The sequence below is a fragment of the Xenopus laevis genome, chromosome 7L, assembly GCF_017654675.1.
Source record: "Xenopus laevis strain J_2021 chromosome 7L, Xenopus_laevis_v10.1, whole genome shotgun sequence".
Lineage (NCBI taxonomy): Eukaryota > Metazoa > Chordata > Amphibia > Anura > Pipidae > Xenopus > Xenopus laevis.
Genome location: NC_054383.1, coordinates 65,253,497 through 65,278,369, shown reverse-complemented (window position 1 = coordinate 65,278,369; position 24,873 = coordinate 65,253,497). Strand labels below are relative to the sequence as shown.

General features: G+C 38.3%; 1 protein-coding gene across 1 annotated transcript; it reads left to right on the top strand.

Moving 5' to 3' along the window:
* The first annotated feature begins 222 nt into the window (after positions 1-222).
* vstm4.L (V-set and transmembrane domain containing 4 L homeolog) lies at positions 223-24,873 on the top strand. Its single transcript, XM_018225615.2, has 8 exons — positions 223-449; positions 6,319-6,696; positions 8,093-8,149; positions 9,360-9,467; positions 14,726-14,750; positions 18,199-18,311; positions 19,025-19,071; positions 23,974-24,873. Exons 1-8 carry the CDS (start codon positions 398-400, stop codon positions 24,157-24,159), a joined length of 966 nt encoding a protein of 321 aa, XP_018081104.1. The 5' UTR covers positions 223-397; the 3' UTR covers positions 24,160-24,873.

Below are 24,873 nucleotides of genomic sequence, written 5' to 3'. Positions count from 1 at the left end.
TTTTGAGTTGTGGAACACTGAAAATTACAGAAAATCGTTAGCCTTCAATAAATCATATGAATATAGGAATATTTGTTAATAGTGTTTAGAAGTCAAAAAATGTGTGACTCTCCTATCATTCCAACAATGTGACCCTCTAATGAACCCTTCTCACAGATTAGGATTTGCATTTCTAGTGTGTGCAAAAGTTTTATTCCAATATGCCTTCTTTACTGACACATGCTGGTATAGACTGCAGGAGTTTGGATGAATGTGTTCGTGTGTGTGTGTGTTTTGGTCAGTATTTCTGAAACATAGAGAACTGACTCTTCCCTCTCTGGGAGCCTCCCCCCATGTCCCTCCCTGCCTCTCTCTCTCTGTCTCTTGAAAAAGTTTTGGAAATGCTGGGAGCAGCACAATGACGCTCTTTATACTGACTTCAGTTCTTCTCAGTCAAAGTCTAATAGCAGGTAAGAAATGCATGTTTACAGAAATCTGCCTGCCCTAGGCTGTACTTCCGTGCATACATATGCCAAGTACGTGTGTCTGTGTATGTCTGATATGTGAATAGGGTTTTTGTGTGTATTGAATAAAGACATCCCTAGATTTAGTGCTTATGTTACTGGATGATGGCGTTTAAGTATATGTACTTGTTTGCTGAGCCTTGTGTCTGCTTTAGGTATGTTCTGCCATGCGTGTGTTTTTCTTTCTGTGATCTTAAGTCAGTTAAAGGGCAGTGTTTGTGTAATGTGAACCATTTTCCTATAGTAAACTTTCTTTATATCACAGCTGGCACTGCTTACTGACCCTGAGGTAATAGGGTCTCCAAGGAGCACAAAACCCCTCCCTACTGCAGCAACTCACAAAAGGCCACACAGGAGTTTTCACTTTATGCAGTATTAACAATTGTCACATGACTGGAAAAATTAATTGAATCAGCGACAAATAATCTTGCCATTAACCTGTTTTTAAAACTAAACTTTTGGATTTTAAAATGTTTACATTCGTTTTGTGTGACTGAGATAGAGGGTGGGTAGTAGCTGATATTTGGCTAATTCACTATTAAATCTATTTTAGCTCTGGCAAAGTTATTTTTAAGTTCTGCTGCCATATTTATTTCAGTATTTATTCAGACATGCAACTTTGTTACTAGGATTATTTGTTGCAGGGATTGGTAACACAAATCTGAAGAATCAATATGACACCTACTGGTAAACAGATATTGGGGTTTGCTTAAAAGCCTTTCAAACCTCTCACCTATGATGGCATTTTAGCAATTACCGTACTATGAAATGTCATACAGACCAACTTCTATTATAATATTATGATCACAAACAGAGATGCAAATTGACTGTTATATGCATACTTTCCAAAGAAGTAATGCTCCCCCTTTTCTCATTTGGTAGTTTATGATGCTGACCCATTCTGGTCAGCAGAATGGAAGGTTCCTAAGGATGCCATACCCCTATGCAAAGTAATGAAAGAAATAGGAATAAGCTGTTATGTATATTTATGAGCACAAATTTGAAGCCCAACACACAAAACAAACTGCAATGCACACAAAGAATCATGTCTGAAAACACAAGTTTTTGTACTTATGTTGTTCCTTCCATATCTCTGCTGACAAGGTTTTAAAAGTGAGCACTCGGTGCACCAAAGATAATTTTTGTGAATAAAGCCAAAACAATCAGGAAATACTGGTCATGAGCTAAGCCTTATTATGTAGCAGCAAGTCACAATTATATTAACATCAGGTCCGGACTGAGAATTAAAATAGGCCCTGGCATTTCAGGTACACAGAGGCTTAATCAACCAACATAGAGGCCCAAACAGCCCCCACAGCCCACTAAATAGTGACTTTCTATGGCACCTTATAGAAGCCCTTCTGGCATTTGCCAGAATCCACAGATTGCCAGTCCGGGCCTGATTAACATATTAAGTTAGGTTGAAAAAAGATACACGTCCATCAAGTTCAACCTTTTAACTTTTTTAACCGGCCTAACTGCTAGTTGATCCAGAGGTCATATATGTCTTTGAGAGATACAACTCTCACTTGGTAGTTTGGTTTTGTCCCTGGTTCAACTTGTACTATGAGTTATCTCCCATAACCCTGTATTCCCTCACTTGCTAAAAAGCAATCCAACCCCTTCTTAAAGCTATCTAATGTTTCAGCCTTTGCAACTGATTCAGGGAGAGAATTCCACATCTTCACAGCTCTCACTGTAAAAAAACTCTTTTCTTCTAATCGGAATGGGTGACCTTGTGTCAGATGGAAAGACCTCTTGGTAAATAAAGCATTAGAGAGATTATTATACAATCCCCTAAAATATTCATACATAGTTATCATATCACCCCTTAAGCACCTCTTCTCCAGCGTGAACATTCCCAATTTGGCCAGTCTTTCCTCATAGCTAAGATTTTCCATACCTTTTACCAGCTTAGTTGCCCTTGTCTGTACCCTCTCTAATACAATAATGTCCTGTTTGAGTGATGGAGACCAAAACCGTACGGCATATTCTCCCGTGACTCTATGCCCCTTTTAATACAACTCAAGATCTTATTTGCCCTTGATGCTGCTGACTGGCATTGCTTGCTACAGCCAAGTTTATCATCTTCAAGGACTCCAAGGTCCTTTTCCATAATGGATTTGCCTAGTGCTGTCCCATTAAGGGTATAAGTGGCTTGGATTTTCTTACATCCCAGGTGCATGACTTTACATTTATCAGCATTGAATCTCATTTGCCACTTAGCTGCCCAGATTGCCAGTTTGTCAAGTTCCTGTTGCAAGGATGCCACATCCTGGATGGAATTAATTGGGCTGGATAGTTTTGTGTCATCTGCAAACACTGATACATTACTTACAATACCCTCCCCTAAGTCATTAATGAACAAGTTAAATAACCCAATAACGAGCCCTGAGGGACCCCACTAAGAACCTTACTCAAAGTAGAGAATGTACCATTTACAACCACCCTCTGTACCCGATCCTGTAGCCAGTTTCCTATCCATGTGCAAACAACTTCATTAAGCCCAACAGACCTTAGTTTAGAAAGCAGTCGTTTGTGGGGCACAGTATCAAACGCTTTGGCAAAATCCAAATAGATCACATCTACTGCCCCCCCCACTGTCCAGCATCTTACTTACCTCATCATAAAAAGCAATTTTGTCTGACATGACCTATCCTTCATAAAGCCATGCTGATTGCTGCTCATAATGCCATTGACTAGGACAAAATTTTGAATGTGATCCCTTAACAAGCCTTCAAAAAATTTGACCACCACAGATGTCAAATTTACTGGCCTATAATTGCCAGGCTGAGATTGTAATTCCTTTTTAAATATTGTAACAACATCAGCTTTTCTCCAATCCATAGGCACCATACCAGATGAATCAGAGAAACAGGGGCTGGTCTAAAACTGAACTAAGCTCTCTTAGAACCCAGGGGTGTATGCTATCAGGCCCTGGAGCCTTGTTTACATTCATTTTTATTAAAGCTTTATGAATCATATCCTGAGTCAGCCACTGATTGAGCTGAGCCATTAGTGCAACTATAAAGTGAGCCTGGGAACTCAGACTCCTCTATTGTATACACTGATGAAAAGAACTGATTTAGCACATTTGCCTTTTCTGCATCTGTTATAACCATACTGGTACTGCTATTTAATGGAGCAACAAATCATTACCTCTGGGTATTGATCAAGCTCTAATAGTGGAGCTTGAAATGTTTATGGGGATTTTCACATGGAGGTGACTAAAACCCATGGGAAAATCAAGGAATCCAGGTTTGATGTACCCTTCAGCCAATAACAGCCATAATTCACAAAGGGGGAGTCATGATACAGGCCTGTAAAAGTTAATAAAACAGGCCAAGGTATCATGAAAAAATATTTTGCCAGTACCAGAAACAGATAGTTTACAGGCCTCTGGTCACTAAGTTCTGGAATCAGCCATGTGTAAACGGATTAGAAACTGTGATGCTCTGCTCCAAGCCCTGGCTGATAACAGACTGATAAGAACCATGCCATGTGGGAGAGTGGAAGCCCATGACAGAGTTCACAGAAAGACCCCTCATAGGTTACGTGGAGGTCACAATACACAGTAACTCAAATACATTTATCATCACAGAGCTCATACCTTTAATACCAATCCTATAAAAAAAAACTGGTTATCGGTTCAGTACAATATTAGCTTTCAAAGGAGTCCAAACATGACTAGGTTTGGCACTCAGTTTACCAAATGGGGATATCTGGGCAAGGGCTGTTCATACAGTATTGATATTAAGACTCTATGGAATCAGTAGAAGGAGCCATAACCAAGGAATATAATATAATTTCTCCACTATGTTCCTGTAAGGAGTTATGGTCATTACATTCTTTGTCCAGCCCCGAGTAGGGACCTACAGTGTATATTTCCTCTTAAGTAGTCCCATGCGTCACATAGAGTTAGTGGAGTCAGTCTGTTTCTGGGTGTAAATAGTCAACCTTTATCAGTACTTTTTCTATAGTCTATTACCAGGCAGCTGCAAACCACTTGATGAACCTTTATTAGACTGATATAAATGAAACTCTAGCTAGACACTCTTTCAGTTTTTCAAAACTAATGAAATTTAAGTAGAAATTGTGTTTTTTTCTGTTAATGCAATGTTAATCTCAGGATGAAAAACAATTGAATTTCTTCCCTTTTGTCAAAATTTAAAGAAACGCTAGTTTCCTGTCCAGCCCCTGCACCTGTTTTCTCCACTCCTCATCTGCAGGTAGGAGAGCAGCTGGGATGGGGGGGGGGGTTCTTTACAAGTATAGTGGAAGCAGACTCTGCAGGCTTTGCTTACCTGACATCTTTTGTATACTTTGTATTCCCTTCCATTGCAGAAATGATCCCAAGTAATTCCCAATCAATCACAATCGAATGAGAACATGCGTGTTTAATTAGCCTGAGTTTTCTAGGTGACCCGTTCATTTACATTTTCAAATTTACCTTCCAATACTATGTCATTATATAAGAGGCTTCCTGTGTTTAACAAAGTTTAACTCAATTCCAACACTCAGGAATCAGGACCACCATGTACAAGACTCTAAACGTTAGTCAATAATTATTAACTGAAACACAAAATGGAGCTGAGGACATTGCAAATTCTACAATAGGGCAACAGTTTATATATTGCTTTGCAATTTTACTATACTAAAAAATTATAATTCAAAAATAACAATTGCAATGACAAGCTCCTGTTATGCAGAGGCGAATGTTCAGACCTAGAGTTGAGCTCTCTCAGGATCTATTTTCACAGTCAGAGTTTCCCACATGTGCCAGTGTGTAGAATAGTACCAGCCTTTAGGTGCCTCAAGCTTTCTGCACTAAAGTACTTAAAGGAGAAGGAAAGCTACAGAAGCAGTTTATTACCAATAGATTAGCCACAATAGTGCAAGCTATAACACTATATTTATTCTGCAGAATGCTTTACCATACTTGAGTAAACAGCTCTTGAAGTGTTCTCTGTTTGTTTAGGATAGCAACTGCCATATTGGCTTTGTGTGACATCACTTCCTGCCCGAGTCTCTCCCTGCTCGCTCATAGCTCTGGGCTTAGATTACAGCAGGGAGGGGAAGAAGGAGGGGGAGAGGAGCAAACTGAGCATGCTCAAGGCCGTGCCCTGGAGGTTTAAGCTGAAAATTTCTGATATAGAAATTCATGTTTACACAATAGAAGGAAATAAATGTGGTGATTCTTTTGACAGATCACTCAGAACAGCATTACTTAAAGGGTTTACTGGTGTATTTTTATAGAACTTTCAAATAAAGCTTACTTAATTTTAGCCTTTCCTTCTCCTTTAAAAGACCCAAATAAGACTTACTGTAACTTATGGCAGAAAAACAAAGCAGCAGATAATGGAGGGCTCTAAATGTACTTAGCCTGGAAAATGGTTCAGAAAGGCCAAAATACCATGGGTTCCAGGCCAGCGTCAGAGTAGGTAGCAAGATACAAATCTATATGCAGGCATTGGGTCAGTATACTTGCTGTTTATGTAAGGCAAGAACAGCATTTTGGACATAGGATGATTTTCAGCATTTGTTGTCCACTGTAGTTAGCAGTGGAGACAAATTGGCAATTGCTAATAAGTGCCTATAATTAGCAAATGCCTTTAAGTCCATGCACAATCAGTAAGCAAATCTGAAAATGCTTGCAGCTGATTGGCATATAAGTGAAATGGGGGTGATTTTCATTTAGCAGCAGGTGAATTATTGCCACATGAAGTTGCTTTATAGTTATGCAGTACAGTGCTCCTCAGTTTTCATTTTTTAGCATTCCCTTTAAGTTTAAACACATTTTTCTTTCTATTTCTAGGTTTTTCCTATTGTCTTAATGTCACAGTCTACCCCCACCCATGGTTGCAGCACGCAACTGGGGAAAACACATCTATGTGGTGTTCTGTGACCCAAAGAAAGAGACAGGACAGCCTGCTAACTGTGCGCTGGGTGTTTTCTTCAGAGTCTGGACCTGAACAAATCATTGGAAGAATTACAAAATTTGGCACAGCACATATGTCAGGGAATTGGAGCCATAGGGGTGATTTAAGCAGCAATGGCGCTGGCTATCATCTAATGTTAAGAGAGCTACGTTTGTCTGACCAGGGTCAATATACATGTCGTGTTCAGGAAGTTGCTCGGCATCGAAATCGCTGGACAGCCGTGTCTAATGGCACTGCAGGAACACAGTTGCGTGGTAAGAGGGTTTTTTTTATTTATACAGATAGCCAAAGCAGAATTTCCTGAATAAGCTTTTATGCTGGGTAAAAATCCATACTTTAATTCAGGGAAGACTGTGTGTTTTTTTTTCCATTAAACAAAACACAGAGAGGAAAATCCTTTGGTTTATAAGATGCAAAAGTCTTATTCAAACAACACGTACAAAGGACATCTTACGTTTCATGCCTGCCTGGCACTTGTGTGAGCTCTCCCATAGAGACATAGAGAGTCTAGTCGTCCTCTGGTGAATCTTCATTCATGACGTTACTTATACTGATTTATCTATCTCAGAGCTCACTCTTCAATAAGTGCAGGTTCTGGACACACATCTACAGTCATTTTTGAAGGGAATCCAAAAGAAAGTTAGCAACTCATGACTTGAGTATACCTTGATGCTGGTTAATATACACAACCACAACATCTTGGATTGAAAGTTGCATGCACACTACATTAACTAAGGATAAATTATCCAACCAAAATCATACCAACTTCTTTATAACATTTGTGTAAAACATATGCTGTCATATGTGTAAAACCAATAGCCCCTGAAGACTGCATATAACAATCAACAATATTATAATAAATTAACATTGCCCCTTTTAACTGAACCCCAATTCAGCCCAAGGCTAAGCCTCTGCCCCTTTCTGCTGCACCTGACCCAGGCTTCCCCACAGTTTTAAAAACATTATGGATGTGATCTAGCACACCACAGCTTATAATGTTACCTGCTAGGGTTACATTCGCTCTACCACACTTATATATATTGCCAGGTCACTAATACAGATACTTTAGAACTAGATGTCTTAGCGGTGGCTGCTCATTAATCATGACTATGATAAAATATGTTTGGGGTAATCATAGTTATTTAAAATGGCAGGCTCCAAATGATCAAATAGCCAGTATGGTAGGCTGTACAAATCCAAAAACTATATACCTAATTAAGGGGACAAGCAGAAGTTCTCTCTCTTTTACTTTGTAACTTAGATAAACATATGTGAATTATAAAGTATGCAGGCTTACTATGTCCTACAGTTTGGACGTGGATAATCTAAATCAGATTTCTTTTTGTGAAATTCCGCTGAAGTCTGCCTCATGAGCTTTGTTGCATTGTGCTTGCCAGTTTTCATTGTATAATTAGAGGCTAGGGATCTGATCTCTAGAGTGTCACATGACACTTTAATTCAGGGGTGAGAAAGACTCCCTTCCCAAACTCACTTGCTGCTCTGGGAATGGTTAACCCTTAACAACAATAAACAGGGAACGATCTACATACGAGCACATACTGGCACATCATCATATTTTGAACCACATTTTGAGCAAATATATTTGTCTCATGTTACAGTGAGTAATTTGTGTGTTGTTTTTCTTTTTAGTCACATCACTTTCTGTTTCTGAAGAAAATAATCTATTTTCATGGAATCTATTCCAAGGTAAGGAAACTTTAAACGTTTATAATTCACTTGAAATATATGCCATGAAAATTTTTTTCTTTAATTTTTTTTATTTTAGATAAATTAATAGCAGATCAGACAACAGATCTGCAAGGGTATGGACAGGCCATTTATTAAACCTACTTTACAGTATATTCTTGAACTAGATAACTGAAGCTGCTGGAACACCTTCTAGAGTCAAAGTCAGTAACTCAAATTTACTGGCAATGAAATCATAGGTAAATTTGTAATTTCAGTCCTTTCTTCACCTCCCTAACCCTTTTCACTGTCCAACCCTGCCTTTTAAGCCTTCCATCCCTGTTCTCATCACTTACATTCTCCAACCCTCCCTTATCCATGAAGTCACAAATCCAACCATTCCCCTGTGATGTCACTGATCAACACCCCCCCCATAGACTGTTCCACCATTTTATGGCCCCAAGCACAGTATGTGTCAACCAGGTATCCACCCATTAGCAGAGCTCAGCAAACATTTCCTCCAATCAATGCATCTTTTCTCCAGGTAGCTGTGTGTTGTCTGTGCTTTATATATGGAGAGTAGTAAGGACACAGTCTCATCTAGTGCAACTCATAGTTGGGCCTTGCTTGAAAAGAGAGAGCTGCAACTCATGTTCCGTATTCTTTAATTTCAGAAACCTTACAGAATTACTTATTTCTATTTGCTTTCCTCTATCTACAGCCCTTTTTTCCTGTAGAGAACACAGGAAAAAACGAGATAAATGTTGCTCACAGAGTAGGCAATACCCCAAACTCGATACAAGATGATGTGGATATCTCTGCTTTTCCATATGATATACTGTATAAGAAATAATACTCACTACTGCCAGACAAATCATTAAAATGTAAAGATATTGGTTAGCTGTCAGTAGTGTACTGAGTATGTACCACATAATGGCATCATTATATTTTATATATATCAGTAGCACATTAACAATCCCATGATTGCTCTTTATCATATGCAGCTGTTCATCTTAACTACTTGTAAAGTAAAGCTACTACTGTCTTACTCCCCCTCATCTGGCTTAGTCAGCTCTCCCTATGTTTTATTTTCAAAGTTAGGTGGAATTGGTTTTGAGGTCTGTGGTTATGCTTTTATACTGAATTGTGAAGGAAAAGATCAGATTGTTCCTTTGCATGTTTCTCAGTTTACTGCAATATTTCCTATATAAAATGACTTTTCTCTCTCCAGACCTTTATCTATATGCTGTGCTGCTCTGCTGTTTGGGCATCCTGAGCCTTCTGACCTTCTTTCTCATTCTTCTGTGCCAGACCATCTTCCACAAGAGGCGCACCAAAGGTCAGAGACCAGGCTACCTGTCCTTTGCAACGAGTTCACTATTTTACAGGAGGTTCATTAATTAACTATTTAGGCTATACCACATGGCATTAATTAACTAATTAATAAAAGTAACTGAAATTGCTATTAACTATTTAGGCTATACCACATGGCATTAATTAACTAATTAATAAAAGTAACTGAAATTGCTGATGTATTTGGCATACATCTATTGACTATAATTAGGAAAGATGATGAATATTTCAGTAGAATTGAATTTGTGACTTCAGGACGTCAACGGCTATTTTCGTGACTTCGGCACTTCGGAAGAGGCGCCAAGGCTTTGGCACTGTCAAGGGGGGCCTAGTTTTTCAAAAAGTGAAAAACACAGGGTTTCCATTGTGGGGGCACAGGGGATACTCCTGTACCGGACCCCCCCTTAAGGGCCGTGCCTGGTACAGCAGTACCCCCTGGGCCTCCTGCCTATATACCTGTATAGTATGAGGGGAGGTAACAAATTGTTCTTATCTTTATGCACATATAGTGACATAGTTACATAGTTTAATTGGGTTGAAAAAGACAAAGTCCATCAAGTCTAACCCCTCCAAATAAAAACCCTGCATCCATACACACACCCTTCCCTACTTTCACACAAATTATATATACCCATACCTATACTAACTATAGAGCTTAGTATCACAATAGCCTTTGATATTCTGTCTGTCCAAAAAATCATCCAAGCCATTCTTAAAGGCATTAACTGAATCAGCCATCACAACATCACCCGGCAGTGCATTCCACAACCTCACTGTCCTGACTGTGAAGAACCCCCTACATTGCTTCAAATGAAAGTTCTTTTCTTCTAGTCTGAAGGGGTGGCCTCTGGTTGGTTGATCCACTTTATGGGTAAAAAGGTCCCCTGCTATTTGTCTATAATGACCTCTAATGTACTTGTAAAGTGTAATCATGTCCCCTCGCAAGCGCCTTTTTTCCAGAGAAAACAACCCCAAACTTGACAGTCTACCTTCATAATTTAAGTCTGCCACACCTCTAACCAGTTTAGTTGCACGTCTCTGCACTCTCTCCAGCTCATTTATATCCCTCTTAGGGACTGGAGTCCAAAATTGCACTGCATACTCCAGATGAGGCCTTACCAGGGACCAATAAAGAGGCAGAATTATGTTTTCATCCCTTGAGTTAATGCCCTTTTTTATGCAAGACAGAACTTTATTTGCTTTAGTAGCCACAGAATGACACTGCCCAGAATTAGACAACTTGTTATCTACAAAAACCCCTAGATCCTTCTCATTTAAGGAAACTCCCAACACACTGCCATTTAGTGTATAACTTGCATTTATATTATTTTTACCAAAGTGCATAACCTTGCATTTATCAACATTGAACCTAATTTTCCAGTTTGCTGCCCAGTTTTCCAACTTAGACAAATCACTCTGCAAAGTGGCAGCATCCTGCATGGAGCCTATAGTTCTGCACAATTTAGTATCATCTGCAGAAATAGAAACAATACTTTCAATGCCCACCTCCAGGTCATTAATAAACAAGTTGAAAAGCAAAGGACCTAGTACAGAGCCTCATGGTACTCCACTAACAACACTGGTCCAATTAGAAAATGTTCCACCACTCTGTAGTCTATCTTTTAGCCAGTTGTCTATCCAGGTACAAATACTATGTTCCAGGCCAAAATTCCTTAATTTAACCAGTAACCTTTTGTGTGGCACTGTATCAAATGCTTTAGCAAAGTCAAAGTAAATCACATCCACTGCCATCCCAGAATCAAGGTCCCTGCTTACCTTCTCATAAAAAGAAATTAAATTAGTCTGGCAAGATCTATTACGCATAAAGCCATGCTGGCATACACTCATAGTATTATGATTTGCTATAAAGTCCAGTACCTTATCCTTTAATAAACCTTCAAAAAGCTTTCCTACTACTGACGTCAGACTAACTGGCCTATAATTTTGAGGCTGAGAACGGGCTCCTTTTTTGAATAGAGGCACCACATTAGCAATTTGCCAGTCTCTTGGCACTATGCCAGATCTCAATGAATCCTGAAAAATTAAGTAAAGAGGTTTGGCAATCACAGAGCTAAGCTCGCTAAGTACCCTGGGATGAATACCATCTGGCCCCAGACCTTTGTTTATCTTAACATATTCTAGTCTCTTTTGAATTTCCTCATGTGTGAACCATGCATCATTAGTTGTATTACTAGAATTGGGACTATTAAGAAGGAAACCTTAAATAACTGGTTCCTCATTTGTGTAGACAGACTAAAAATATGAATTCAGAATCTGTGCTTTTATTTTGTTTTCATCACGTACTGTATATATATATTACAAGAGCAAGAGCTGCTTTATAAAGGCACATATAAACTTTTTTGAAGTGTCTTTTGTATTTTCCTGGCTCCAGATAGCTCTGATTTTTGTTAACTCTATGCTGGCTTTTTTTCTTCCCAAGGAGTACCGCCAAGCACAAGTCTGGAAATAATTAAACTCAGTGGGTGTCTTTTGCTGTAACCTGAAATTCAAAACTAAACTTTACCCCATTCCGTGAAAAAATAGTCCTGCCCAGTCTGATTTCTGTAGCTAATATACTGTGCAAATGTCAATGTGCACAGTCAAATAATAAGCCATATAATAAGATATAGATCCACATATAAGCAGTTCCTTATCTTGACTATATAGGATTAGGTCAAGTTAACAAACATATAGGTTAAAGGGGTAGAGAAGTAGCAAACAAGATTAAAATGCCACAACCCAGTTTCTTTATCCCACCCATTGTTTCATTGTAATATTACTAGTACAGCCATTATATGTTACTGGTCTGCTGCAATTAGAATAGCAGAAATGAGATAATAGGTCTCATTTATGGCCACAAGTGCAATTGTATTTGCAAAATTTCCCCACTGTCAGTTGCGCTATAAACCACATATATTAAAGGTACTTGCAGCAAACTGAGCTCCTTGCACTGTATAGTTATTTGTCATATGAGATGTATCCAGTCCTTAGTTGCAAATCCCAATGGCTGCCAGGACCAAACCACAAGTATTATAAGAGATTCAATGTCCTAGGAACTATAGGGCACATGTTCTGTCAATACAATAAAGCAGTATTCTTTGGCTGTGGTCCAGAATCTAACAATTAGTATACACAGTGCTACAAATAAATGACAAAAGTCTGGCTTTTAAAACAGCTATCCTTTCTAGAAGTAAAGTCAAGAATTAATTCTATTTTAAACATAAAAAAAACTGACATCCTTTTTGGATAAAAAAAGAAGTTCCCTTGGACCCATAGTTAAACTTGAGTTTCCCACGTACATTGGATAGGTCCTCCCTCTTATGGAAATTTATTTAGCAGCTGGGAGAATCTTCCTGTAAATATTTATAGAATACATCCAGACCAGAATTTTAATTAACTTTTAACATTTAAATTTATTTATTTTTCAATTAACTGATCACATTTTCCTTGCTATTTATTTCCATGCAATTTCAAGCTATAAAAGGGGTCATATACTCACCACAAGCATCAAGAAAGATCAATGCAATGGTGCTTGCACTTTTAACATCTTGGATACAATAGCACAGTTAGTACATTTCAGGCATTTAGCGTGAGAGTGAGGTCAGCATTTGATTATTTAGGTGCATGTGTGCTGCAGTAATTGACACAGGTCACTGTGGGAACCCTGGAGCTATCACCACGTTCCCCTGCATCAATTGGTGCACTTGCACTTAATTTGGTAACAAGAGGCCGGAGAAAGGCAGTGGTGCAGAGCACAACCACACAGAAGTGCAAGAAGTGCCATTTGGCATAAGTACCTTTAATAAATGGGATATTTTGCACAACTGACTGTGGTCAATTCAGCAGCCTCACAATTGCATTTTCAATCATAAATGACCCCTTGCATGTTATATTAGGACTATGATAATGTGATAACCATGCAGTTCAAAACTAACCCTGTTAATCTTGCCTTCGTATATATTTTTTTTCTCCTTACTTGTTGATATCTAAAACTTAATAAAAACTTTCATGTTTATATCTTATTTTCCCAGTAAAGAAAATAGAAGTAGGGATAATTTGTATGGTTTTGATGTTACTAAACTTTAACTAACAAAAAAGAAAAAATTGATTAGTTACAAAATTATAATCAATTGATAAGCCACCATACCATGTCACGGTAAACCCCATATGATGGTCCTAAAGTTTAACTCTGGTCAAGTTTTTTCTGGGTTGGCACTTCCTTGCATAACTTCATGTCTTGGGGTTGGTGTCTCAAGACCAAGGCATCGGCTTGATCCTCCACCATGCCAGGAGCATTTTATAAGGGGAGGATCAAGCCCATTTAAGCTGATGCCTTGGTCTGGATACCCCGACCACAAAAGATGCAGAACTAGACCAGAGGTAAACAATTAGGACCGCCTTTTGGGGTTTACCTTGATGTGGTACAGTATAGTGGCTTATCAATTTTATGATCATAATTTTGCATAATACATGCATTAGCTTAGATACTTAGAGGCACATTTACTAAGGGTCGAATATCGAGGGTTAATAAACCCTCGAATTCGACCCTCGAAGTAAAATCCTTCAAATTCGAATATCGAATTCGAAGGATTTTGCGCAAATACTACGATCGATCGAAGTAAAAATCGAACGATTCGAAGGATTTTAATCGATCGATCAAAGGATTTTTCTTTGATCAAAAAAACCTTAGAAAACTGATGGGGAAGGTCCCCATAGGCTAACATTGGTTTAAACTGACGAAGTACTGTATGTAGTCAAAGTTTTTTTTAAAGAGACAGTACTTCGACTTTCGAATGGTCGAATAGTCGAACGATTTTTAGTTCGAATCGTTCGAATCGAAGTTGTAGTCGAAGGTCGTAGTAGCCTATTCAATGGTCGAAGTACCCAAAAAATGCTTCGCAATTCGAAGTTTTTTTACTTCGAATCCTTCACTCGAGCTTAGTAAATGTGCCCCTAAATTCATTTGTGACCAACAGGGAATGTGCATTGATTAATTGTTTTATTTTTTGTATGTTTATAACTCTCCTGGACAGATCAGCTGCACTTTCTTTGTATTTTTATTTGGCCTTGGAGTGCTCCCACAACTCCCCCTTTTTTGTAAACTTTAACTTTCAGTTTTCATTACTGTATTAGATGCTAAGAGACAATATTATTTCTATTAGAATTGCCTCTAACAAAGCATTTCAAGACAACTGAATATTACTGATAACACATCTGTTTTTATGTTTCCTCTCTTGTCTACAGTGCGTTGGAAATATCAGCATGAAAGGTGAGAGACATTTGTGCAACTCTGGTTTGAGCTAAACAATCGTTCTGTCTGTCAGTAACAATATCTGTAACTGTTGTATACTCCTATTAACCGGTCTCACAGACTCCCACCTCTTTACCTTGCAATTAGCCTTAAAGGAATAGTTCAGTGTGAAAATAAAACCTTGGTAAATAGATAGGCTGTGCAAAATAAAAAATGTTTCTAATATAGTTAGTTAGCCAAAAATGTAATGTATAAAGGCTGGAGTGAACAGATGTCTAATAAAACAGCCAGAATCCAACTTCCTGCTTTTCAGCTCTATAACTCTGAGTTAGCCAGCGACTTGAAGGGGGGCCACATGGTACATTTCTGTTCAGTGAGTTTGTAATTGATCCTCAGCATTCAGCTCAGATTCAAAAGCAACAGATATGACCCATGTAGCCCCCCCTCAAGTATCTGATTGGTTACTGCCTGGTAGCCAGGGTAACCAGTCAGTGTAAACCAAGAGAGCTGAAAAGCAGGAAGTAGAGTCCTGACTGACATGTTATACATGAAATCACTCCAGCCTTTATACATTACATTTTTGGCTAACTAACTATATTAGAAACATTTTTTATTTTGCACAGCCTATCTATTTACCCAGTTTTTATTTTTACACTGAACAATTCCTTTAAAGTTATTAAAAGATCCCAATCTTAAAAGTACAAAAAAGGAAATGCTGAATGTTCCAGAAAAAGAGTGGCTATAAAAAAAAGTCTATGTATATGTATACTATGTATACAGTGTTGGCCTGGGCCCAGATCCGCTACTTAGTTTGGCGGCGCAACCCCACTTTGTCGGGGGTCGCGGTAGAATAGAAGATCTGCGCATGCGCACAAAGGTATTGTTGCACGCGTGCGCACAAACGCGGCACCGCACATGCACACTAGCCCGATGAAGCACGCCGGAGCGGAAGCGGGGGCCGGAGCGGGGCCCTGGGGCAGTAGCCCTGGTGGGCCCGAAGCCCCCCAGTCCGACCCTGTATGTATATAATAGTATCAGCGCAACAAAAATATATTGCAAAACTAGAGGTAGTCCAATGACACCCCACAACTAGTTCTAGAGTGATGTGGTCTTAAGGGAGAAAGAAATGCATAATTACTGGTGCCAAAATGTTAGGAACCCAAGTGATTATAATCACTTACCTATACCCTGGGTAAGATGTCCTGTTTGCTGAAGAGTGCTATGGCCCAGGGTACTTCTGAAGGAGTACCATGTAGCAGTCTTCTTTCCTTCTTCTTTGTGGTCCCAGGCTGGGTGCACATGCACATAGAGTGAAAATTCAGCTTTTTGTGTCAAGGTTTGTGCAGTAGAGTGAAAAGTTCAGCCGTAGAGAGGGTCATAGAAAGGATCCAGAAAGAAGAAGATGATGGCAGCATGCTGCACCTTCAGTAGTACCCTGGCCCAGTGCAGCTTTTGGCACCTCTCAGTGATCATGCCCTTTTTTTTCCAATAAGAGTTTTGTAATTACCCAGAGTATTTTCTAATTAGCAGCAAACACCTTTTTCATAGGGAACTATTTACTATAAAATTGTCCTTGTATAGAAGTTATTCCAAATGCACATCATTTTACTGACCTTCAAATGGGTCCTTTATGAGTGCTACAACGTTTACTCCATTACCAGACATGGCATAATTAAATAATGAAGGAATTATTAAACCTGCCGAATTGCTGTTTAAGCCTATGGGGGACCTACTAGAACCTATTTGGAGTAAACTTTTTGGTAAAAACTTTGACTCTAATTCAATCGAATCGATTTACTTCGATTTGTTTTACTGTGTACTGTACAAACATATATGGATGAAATGACAGTTAACTCTTGACTCTCTTGACTTGTACGTTTCGAATACGGACCTATTCGATCGAAAAGGACCTATTCGGCCCAAAAAAACTTCGACTTAATTTTGTTTGGTCTTTTTGAATTCAAATTTCGAAGTTTTTTAAATTCAAAATTCGAACCTTGATAAATCTGCCCCCATGTGTTGGATAGGGAATTCATGTAGGGTGCAAGTGACAGCCCAAAAAGTTTGTAGTTTGGCTTTCATGTTGTAAATTACCCTATATCTTTATTTTAGTATTTACACTATTTTTGTTGGAAAATTTGCAACCTTTGCTCTACATATTAAAATAAATCTTTTCAAATGCCCAAAAGAAAAAAAATCAATTTCTAAAAATGCAGAATGCTGTGACATTAAAACTGTTCCTGTCACTATGTTTCGGCATTGTAAAAATTGCCAGTTGCTGGAATCAGAGAATATGTGACCTTATATAGTCCCCTAGCACAAAGTTTCTCTGTTTGCAGTCATGGAAAGGCACAGAAGCATTCGTTACAGAGCTATTTACAGAGCAGACAAAATGGCCTACAGTATATGTTTTTATGCAGAGATTAATAATGAGCAAATCTGTCCCATTTAGTTTCGGATTGAAGTCAATAGGCGACAATATTTTTTGACACACAACCATTTTTTTATGCACACAACTTTTTGTCTCCCTCCAAACGCAGTAAAGCCAATGGGCATTTTTTCATGCAGTGACTTTTTTGTCTTGGTGACTTTTTGCCTTGGTGACTTTTTGTCTTGGCGACTTTTTAGTCTTGGCGATTTTTTGGTCTTGGCGACTTTTTGTCCAAATGCATTAAAGTCAATAGGTGTCTTTTCGTGCTGCAACTTTTTTGTCTCAGCAACTTTTTGTCTTGGCAAAAAAAAATGTTCATCCCTAGCAGTGAAACAATGTTCAATCCACTTGTCTACCACAGACAATTCATGTTGCTGCTGTATGTGACAATTAGTATTTCCATGTGACGTGCAAGAATATATTTGCAAATTATTTTACTAGAAGTTTGGATTTTATTGCACTTGCCTGCATAGGCAAATACAACAGTGCCAAACAGTGACATGATAATAATACCAGTATGTGACATTGTAGTTATAGTGGACCTGTCACCCAGACACATAACACAGTATAATAAAAGTCCTTTTCAAAATAAGCATGAAATCCAATTTCTAGCATACATAGCTGTTTTAAGCTCATTTAAAATTTCAGCTGTCAATCAAATATGCCTTAGGCATAGAGGCAGGGCAGAAAATTACTTTCAGTTTCCATTCAGCACTTCCTAGATGTCACTGCACTGCTCTCCACACATTCCCTCATTCTCTTCACCGTTTAATTGTGTAGCCAGGGCATGGGGATGGCATTCTGGTGCACAAACAAGATTCTGAGATGATGAAAGGCTTGCCTTAATAACTGTGTCCACAATATGGCTCCTGCCTGCTTGTTATAATTATGAATTCCCAGACCGAAGGAAACAAGATTCATTTTGTAATTAATTGTAATTAAAGATTATTTTGCTTGACTAATGTGATAAAATAGTATTTTGAATATTTTTTTTAAGTGATGGGTCCCCTTTAAAATTAATTTGCTGTCTTTCAGATGCAGTGACGGAAGTCCCAGTGTCACTGATCTGCTCTCTCCTCCACCATCCCAAAGGAAAAAGAAGAAGAAAAATCAGGAAGTTGATACTCCACCTGCTATCCCTGTGAAAGGTATTGTGAAAAATTTCGGAAATATGCCAGTATAGGGGTAGGACTTCACAAACGATTTTGACGCGACAAAACGTCTGTGACAAGTCGAATGCGACAGAAATAAGGTAAAAGATAGAATTGTCACATGGTGTCGCAGCATTGATCCAATGCTTCACGACTGTCGGATGCAGACGCTGCGTCTGCATCCGACATTCATGTCACAGCGTGTCGGATCGAGCCAAAGTCGTTCGTGTATTCCTACCCTAAGTCAGTAATGTGGGTAAGGAACTTGTATGGCTTCTTTAGCATAATGTCTCGCCAGACACTTTTAGTAAATGTACTCGGCTGAAGGTGCATAGCAGGTTGGCAAGTAACTGCTATCTATACAACTTTCAGAGCAATTGTCTCCCTGTCTAACTTGTAACAATGTTATACGCGCAGCTCCCAAGTGCACCGGCTTTCTTGTGTGCCCGCGAGGGGTTGTGGGGGCGGGCTTTAGGGACATTCGGCTGGACACTAGGAAAGCGTGCACATCCCCTCGCAATCACACACTACCCAGTGCCCCTTCCCCTGGGCGGAATGCAGCCCCTCAAATGTTGCCGCCCTAGAGAGATTATACAAACTGTATTTCTCACCTATGTATAATATTATTCATATGACCGCCTATTTGTATTTTATGTGTCCTGTATGTTACTTGAACAAAACCAACCTTAGAACAATCTGCCTTTTTTTAGGTCCCTCGGTGAGGTTGACCAAGAACACTGAGAAACCTCTTTTACTGGTGAGTGTCTCCATTTGGTAGGTATAAGCCTTGGCTTTCATTTAGGTGACAGACTATATGGGAGTGGTGATGAGAGAATCTGTACTGCTTTGCTTCACCATAAAGTTCCCACACCAAATGCATTCATGTCAATGGGGTTTTATCTCACTCCAAATGGATTAGTTAGTGGGTGTTTTTTTGTGGCATTTCTCAGTGAAAAGTTTCATGGCAAATTTTTGCTGTTGTTCTATGAAAAAATGTGCCCATGGTGAAACACAGATCAGCCAAAGGTTGCAGGTGCACACCTGGTCTCTCAGTGTCATACACGGAGCTTGGGGCATAGTTGTAACCTTTTTTGGCTTGACATTAAACACGGGTAGTCACCCTTAAGCAGAATATGTGCGCTGGAGTACTTTGTTTGAATCCTATGGTGAAACACAGAATTTTGCCACATATCCATGCCTAGCAAAAATATTCCCTCCTCACTATCTGAGAGGGTGTAATGTTCACAGCGGGAAACCACTGTAACAGGAGTAAGTCTCACACTTAGTAGTGGGTGTGTGGAAGCCCAGGGGAATAGCCATAAACAATTGGAGCAGGCATGGTGAATTTGCAGGTTTTAATGGAACTGAAGAAAAACAGGAACAGGTCAAAATCAAATACAAGGTCAAAACAAAGTCTTTACCAAGCAGGCAAGGAAAGCTGAAACAAAATCACAGAAACAAGAACGCTGGGAATCACAGGAACAAGGAACAAAGGTTATCCAGGAACAGACAAATTCAATCACAATGGTTTTATAAAGGGGTTTATAAAGGGCTGGCAATTAGGGAATATACAAAACACATGAGGGTAACAAGAAGGGAGGAGACAAACCGGAAACAGACAGAAATACAGAACAACAATAAGGCAAGGTCAGGATCAGCCCCAAGAGCCTCCAGTGGCTCACTTGGTAAGTGCACCGAATGTCCAGAAACACCAGTCCCAAGAGTTCAAGTCCTGGCTGGTCCTTACAGAGTGGTTGTCATTGTTTCTTGATGCATACACTCTTCTATATTTATACCTCTTATTCAAAGAGGTAGTTTCATCAAAACATAAATATTCAGATTTCTAATCTTTTATCAAATATGTTTTTTTCTGCAAAATTAGCATTTTTTTTAAAAAAGATTTCTCTAAAAAATTATAATTTTATAAAGTGTAAAAACTACAAGTTGTCAATGTCCTTTAGAGGTCAACGGGAGCTGCACCGGTCCTGCTGAACCTTTTTTCCTTTTTTTAGCCATTCAGACTTTTAGAGGTTTTTCGATTTGTTTTTGCTCGTAATTTTCCAAAAAAACTTGTTTTTAGAGGTTTTAGATTTTTTTGTATTCTTTAGTTGTTCAGCTTTTTTCCATTCATACTTTTTAGATTTAGATCTTTTAATCTTTTTTAATGTCAGAGAACCCCCCCCTACGAACATTTTACAATTGAAGAAACTGAGATATTTGGCTTCTGGTATTGAAGTCACAGAACTCAAAGTAAGGAGACCATATAAGTCTAAATGATTCCTTGAAATTATTTAGTTTTTACTAATAAAGCTTCCTGCCAACTAAGCTGGTTCATGTAAGCAATAGTGTCTGTCAATGAGGGAGACTCATTTTGTAGCCAACAGTTAAATAAAGCCTTTATGGAGCCAGCCAAAAATAAAATTGTCAATATCTTCTATATTAAAAATTGAAGAGAGCCTACTATCATCTAGAAGCAACAAAGCAAAACCTGGAGATAATTTAATTTTTATTTTCAGATTAATGTTTAGAAAACTGCTAACTTCCCTCCAAAATATACTGATCTTTGGACAAGTCCATAGATAGTGAAAAAGGGACACATTATACTCATCACACTTGGGACAGTATGATACAGGACTAGAAAAAGATACCTTTAGAAAAAAGTTTCCCATAGCCTAAGTGAAGTAACTTAAAATGTTGTATCCTCCAACTCCTCCAAAATTAATTTATTGTAATTACAAATAGAATTCACAAACAGACAATCTGAAGGGGATATTTGACATTGTAGAAACTCAGCCCATTTGTTGGACACTTTAAGTAATGGGTGTGGGTCTGACCCATAATCATTCCAGAATTTTTTAGATCAAAGAAGGAATCTCCAAAAACTCTTCCAAATCTTCAGCTAGCCTATGATCTGACAAAACAATGTTTCTATTACTACTTAACAAAGAAAGACCACATTGACAAGCTAAGTAATAATATCTTTCAGATTCAAGAAGCCCATAGTCTTTTTTGAGTCTTGACCAAGATAACAGAGTCTCATTGGGTGGATCTAATAAATCTTTTACTAAGACTAATAATTTTTTCTTCAAAGAAAATAAAAAGGACTCAGACTTTTGAAAAACTGAGGGTTTAAGTAAGCGTTTTGCCGGTATAAAAGGAGTTTCCGTATAACTGTAGCTATGTCGAGATAATAAGTGTTTCCACACAAAAATAGAGTCCCGAAAAAGGGGATTCTTCTTCAAATTGCTAGGAATACTACCCCATTTACTATGTAAAACAGATATAATATCAAAGTGAGGTTCATGAAAAATGTAAATTTCAGGATTTGTAAACTTATTACCTTGAGAGATCCACTCAATGAGATATCTAGTAAGGGCTGATAAATTGAAAGCTCTGAAATTAGGGAGATTTAAACCTCCAAGTTTAACTGGAGCTCTCAACTTATGGAGAGCAATATTTGCTTTTTTCCCATTCCATATAAACTTGATAAGAGCAGAATCGAGTTTCTTGATATCAGAATGTTTTATATGCAAAGGGAGATTAATTAATGGGTATATCAGCTTGTTGAATATCAAAGATTTAAAAAATATCACTCATCCTTTAAGATTAAGGGGAGCATTGGCCCATTTTTCACACATGGAGGAAACCTTATGACAAGCTGGAGTAATATTTAATGAATATAAATTATTTAAGTCTGAAGGAATTATTAATCCTAAATATTTAATTATTTATATTAAATATTGGGGTATTTCAGGTGAAATTTTTTAAGTAAAGAGTTTGAAAAAGAACCATATATGTTCATCACTTCAGATATATCCACATTAACCTTATAACCAGAAAAAGACTGGAAATCTTGAAGTAAGTCAAAAACAATCTTGAATGAAGACTCTGGGTTTCTTAAAATCAGCAACAAATCATCTGCGAAGGCTAAAACCTTGAGTTGTTTATTATTGATGGTAATTCCCTTAATCAATTTAGACAAATCAATGAAACAAATTAATGGTTCTAGTGCAATATTAAATAAAAGGGGCTATAAATGACAGCCTTGTCTCGTACCCTTAAATATTTCAAAGGGTGATGCCTTAGCTCCCCCCAAGATTATTTGTGTTTTGGGACTTTTATAGAGGCATTCGATATATTGGTAAAATGGGCCCGTGATACCAAATTTTTGAAGGCACATAAATAGATGTTTCCATGTTATATTATCAAATGCCTTCTCAGCATCAATATTAAGAATAGAACTGTGAATTTTATGCTTTTTGTCAAAAAATAAAATATGGATCAAAGCTCTAATATTTTTAACTCCAGATCTGTTTTTAATAAACCCATTTTGGGTTTCTGAAATTACGGAGGGAAGAATTAAAGAGAGCCTATCAGCAAGAACCTTAGATAGAATCTTGATATCTTGATTTAATAAAGAAATTGGTCTATAGGAAGAGGAAGAGATAAGTCTTTGTCCTTTTTTTGGGAAAGATTCGAGAGTTCACTAGAGGGTAAACATTTTCCAAAGAATAACATGTCATTAAATAAATTTGTTAGAAAAGGTGAGATCTTGTCTTTCATTATTTAATAAAAATATGGAGTTAAGCCATCAAGACCACCTGCTTTAGAAGTTTTCAAATTATTTATATTATTGGAGACTTCTTCAGTGAAAACATATTTGTTTATAACTGATGCACAAGTGGTCACAATAAAAGGGGTAAGCTACCCAAGTGCAATAAATATTTCTCTCTTAAAAAACTCTATTTACATTTTGCTGACCGTCTAGGGCGATCTGCACCACCAGTGCAGGAGAGTCATAAGAAAGGTGAGCATATTCACATGATGAACTGGAAAGCCCTACCCTAGTTTTAAGTTATTAGCTTTTGTGCATGGAGTTATCAAGGGAGACAATTGGCTATCAAAACGTTCCATGTCTAATTGCTCAGTATAGTATAGTATAGTGCAGACATTGATTTCAGTATTTCAAATACTTTCCAGGACTTATTTTATAACATAAGCAATAAATATAAAAGTGCAGGCATATGAAACCATATAACTTGGACTCACTTTAACAATGCATACACTACTTATTTTGTTGCTGATATTTCTTTGTTAATGTAGGTGCTTATTTTCTTTTCAAGTCAGTTGAATGTGTAGGCGCAACACACAAAGGCAGTAAAGGAAGTAACACCTCCTCAAGGTCTTAACTCCAGAGCCCCCTTGCATCCATGTGCTCTATACTTTTGGGATAGCATTTGCATATCAAAGCAGGATGAACTGGCTCATTGGATCAAGGCGTAAGATATGTTTGTTTGTAAATGAAAAAGCCCTTTTATCTTTAATGAGGGGCCTTGACGTGGCACATGAGCTTACATATTTTGGCCAAAGTGTGGTACTATCGCCTCATTTTTTTGTAAATATTTTTTAAAGGCAAACTGAGCACTGGCAAATTTTCTCTTTGTGTACAAATATTGGCTTTTTATGTGGGTTAGACCAAGCGCTGGGACAATGGTGCCTATGGCAGCTGGTCAACACCACAGCATGAGTTAGACAGAGAGCTGTCATTTCTTTCTGTCTTTCATCTTTAATATAAGAAAACTGTTCGAGCAATTAACACATCCTCTGAAGTGAATTTATATTTTTATATTAATGGTCCTAACCTGTTTTCATTATACAGCCCCGCTTAGTGGAAGAAGGTTTAGCATATGCAGAGCTGGAACTAATGAAGTCCCCTCCACCAGTGAAGGAACCTACCACCAACACAGTCTATGCCCAGATTCTGTTTGAAGAGAGTACCCTGCAGCAGCACATCCACTCAGAAAAGAAAAGTGCCTCTACAGGGAAGCCAATGCAAAGACTTTAGCCCAGGGACACCCACCAAATTCCAGTCATCCCTCAAAGGAGCTACATTAAAAATGTATATTCATTTTAAACCTTAAACTACTGGATGAAACACTGCAGTGGCATAACTATAGACCTAGCAGACACTGCGGGGGCCTGACCATGGGCAAATGCCAGAGGGTCTCCTCTAAGATGCCATAGAAAGTGACTAATAAGTGGGTTTGTGGAGGCAGTCTGGAAATCTGTGTACTAGGAATGCCAGGGCCTATTTTGAATCTCAGTCCAGTCCTGACCACGGGGTCTGATGGACATAAATCACCCTTCCACAGCATTTTCAGGGAGGAAGGGAAGTGGGTGTGGATGCAGGGTTGCTTTCTGTACGAGCTGGGACCCTCCGAACAATTTTTTGCAAGGGGGCCCACAGCTTCTAGTTATGCCACTGAAACACTGGGGCCTTTTTTTGCTTATTTTCCCTGCTTAATACCAACTGGGGTTATAAAGTAGTATTTTCTTGTACATACAGTACCTAGAATATTAAAGCCTTAATTGTCTCCCAGATCAAGAAATGTAACACTTCAACTTGACAGTTATCTCTGTGGAAGACAATATAGCATATGTTTTTTGCAATCGCAAACCATTTATTAAGTTATCATAATAAAAGCTCTGATATATCTAGCAGTTGGATAGAGAAAACATTCTAGCTTATGTACCATAATAAAAAAAAGGATAATTAACA

Bases quoted from the DNA above. Each gene is read 5' to 3' on its own strand.
- vstm4.L (XM_018225615.2), top strand. From the start codon at position 398: ATGACGCTCTTTATACTGACTTCAGTTCTTCTCAGTCAAAGTCTAATA. The intron at 6,697-8,092 runs GTAAGAGGGTTT...TTTTCTTTTTAG, and splicing joins TGCAGGAACACAGTTGCGTG to TCACATCACTTTCTGTTTCT. The intron at 8,150-9,359 runs GTAAGGAAACTT...TTCTCTCTCCAG, and splicing joins TTCATGGAATCTATTCCAAG to ACCTTTATCTATATGCTGTG.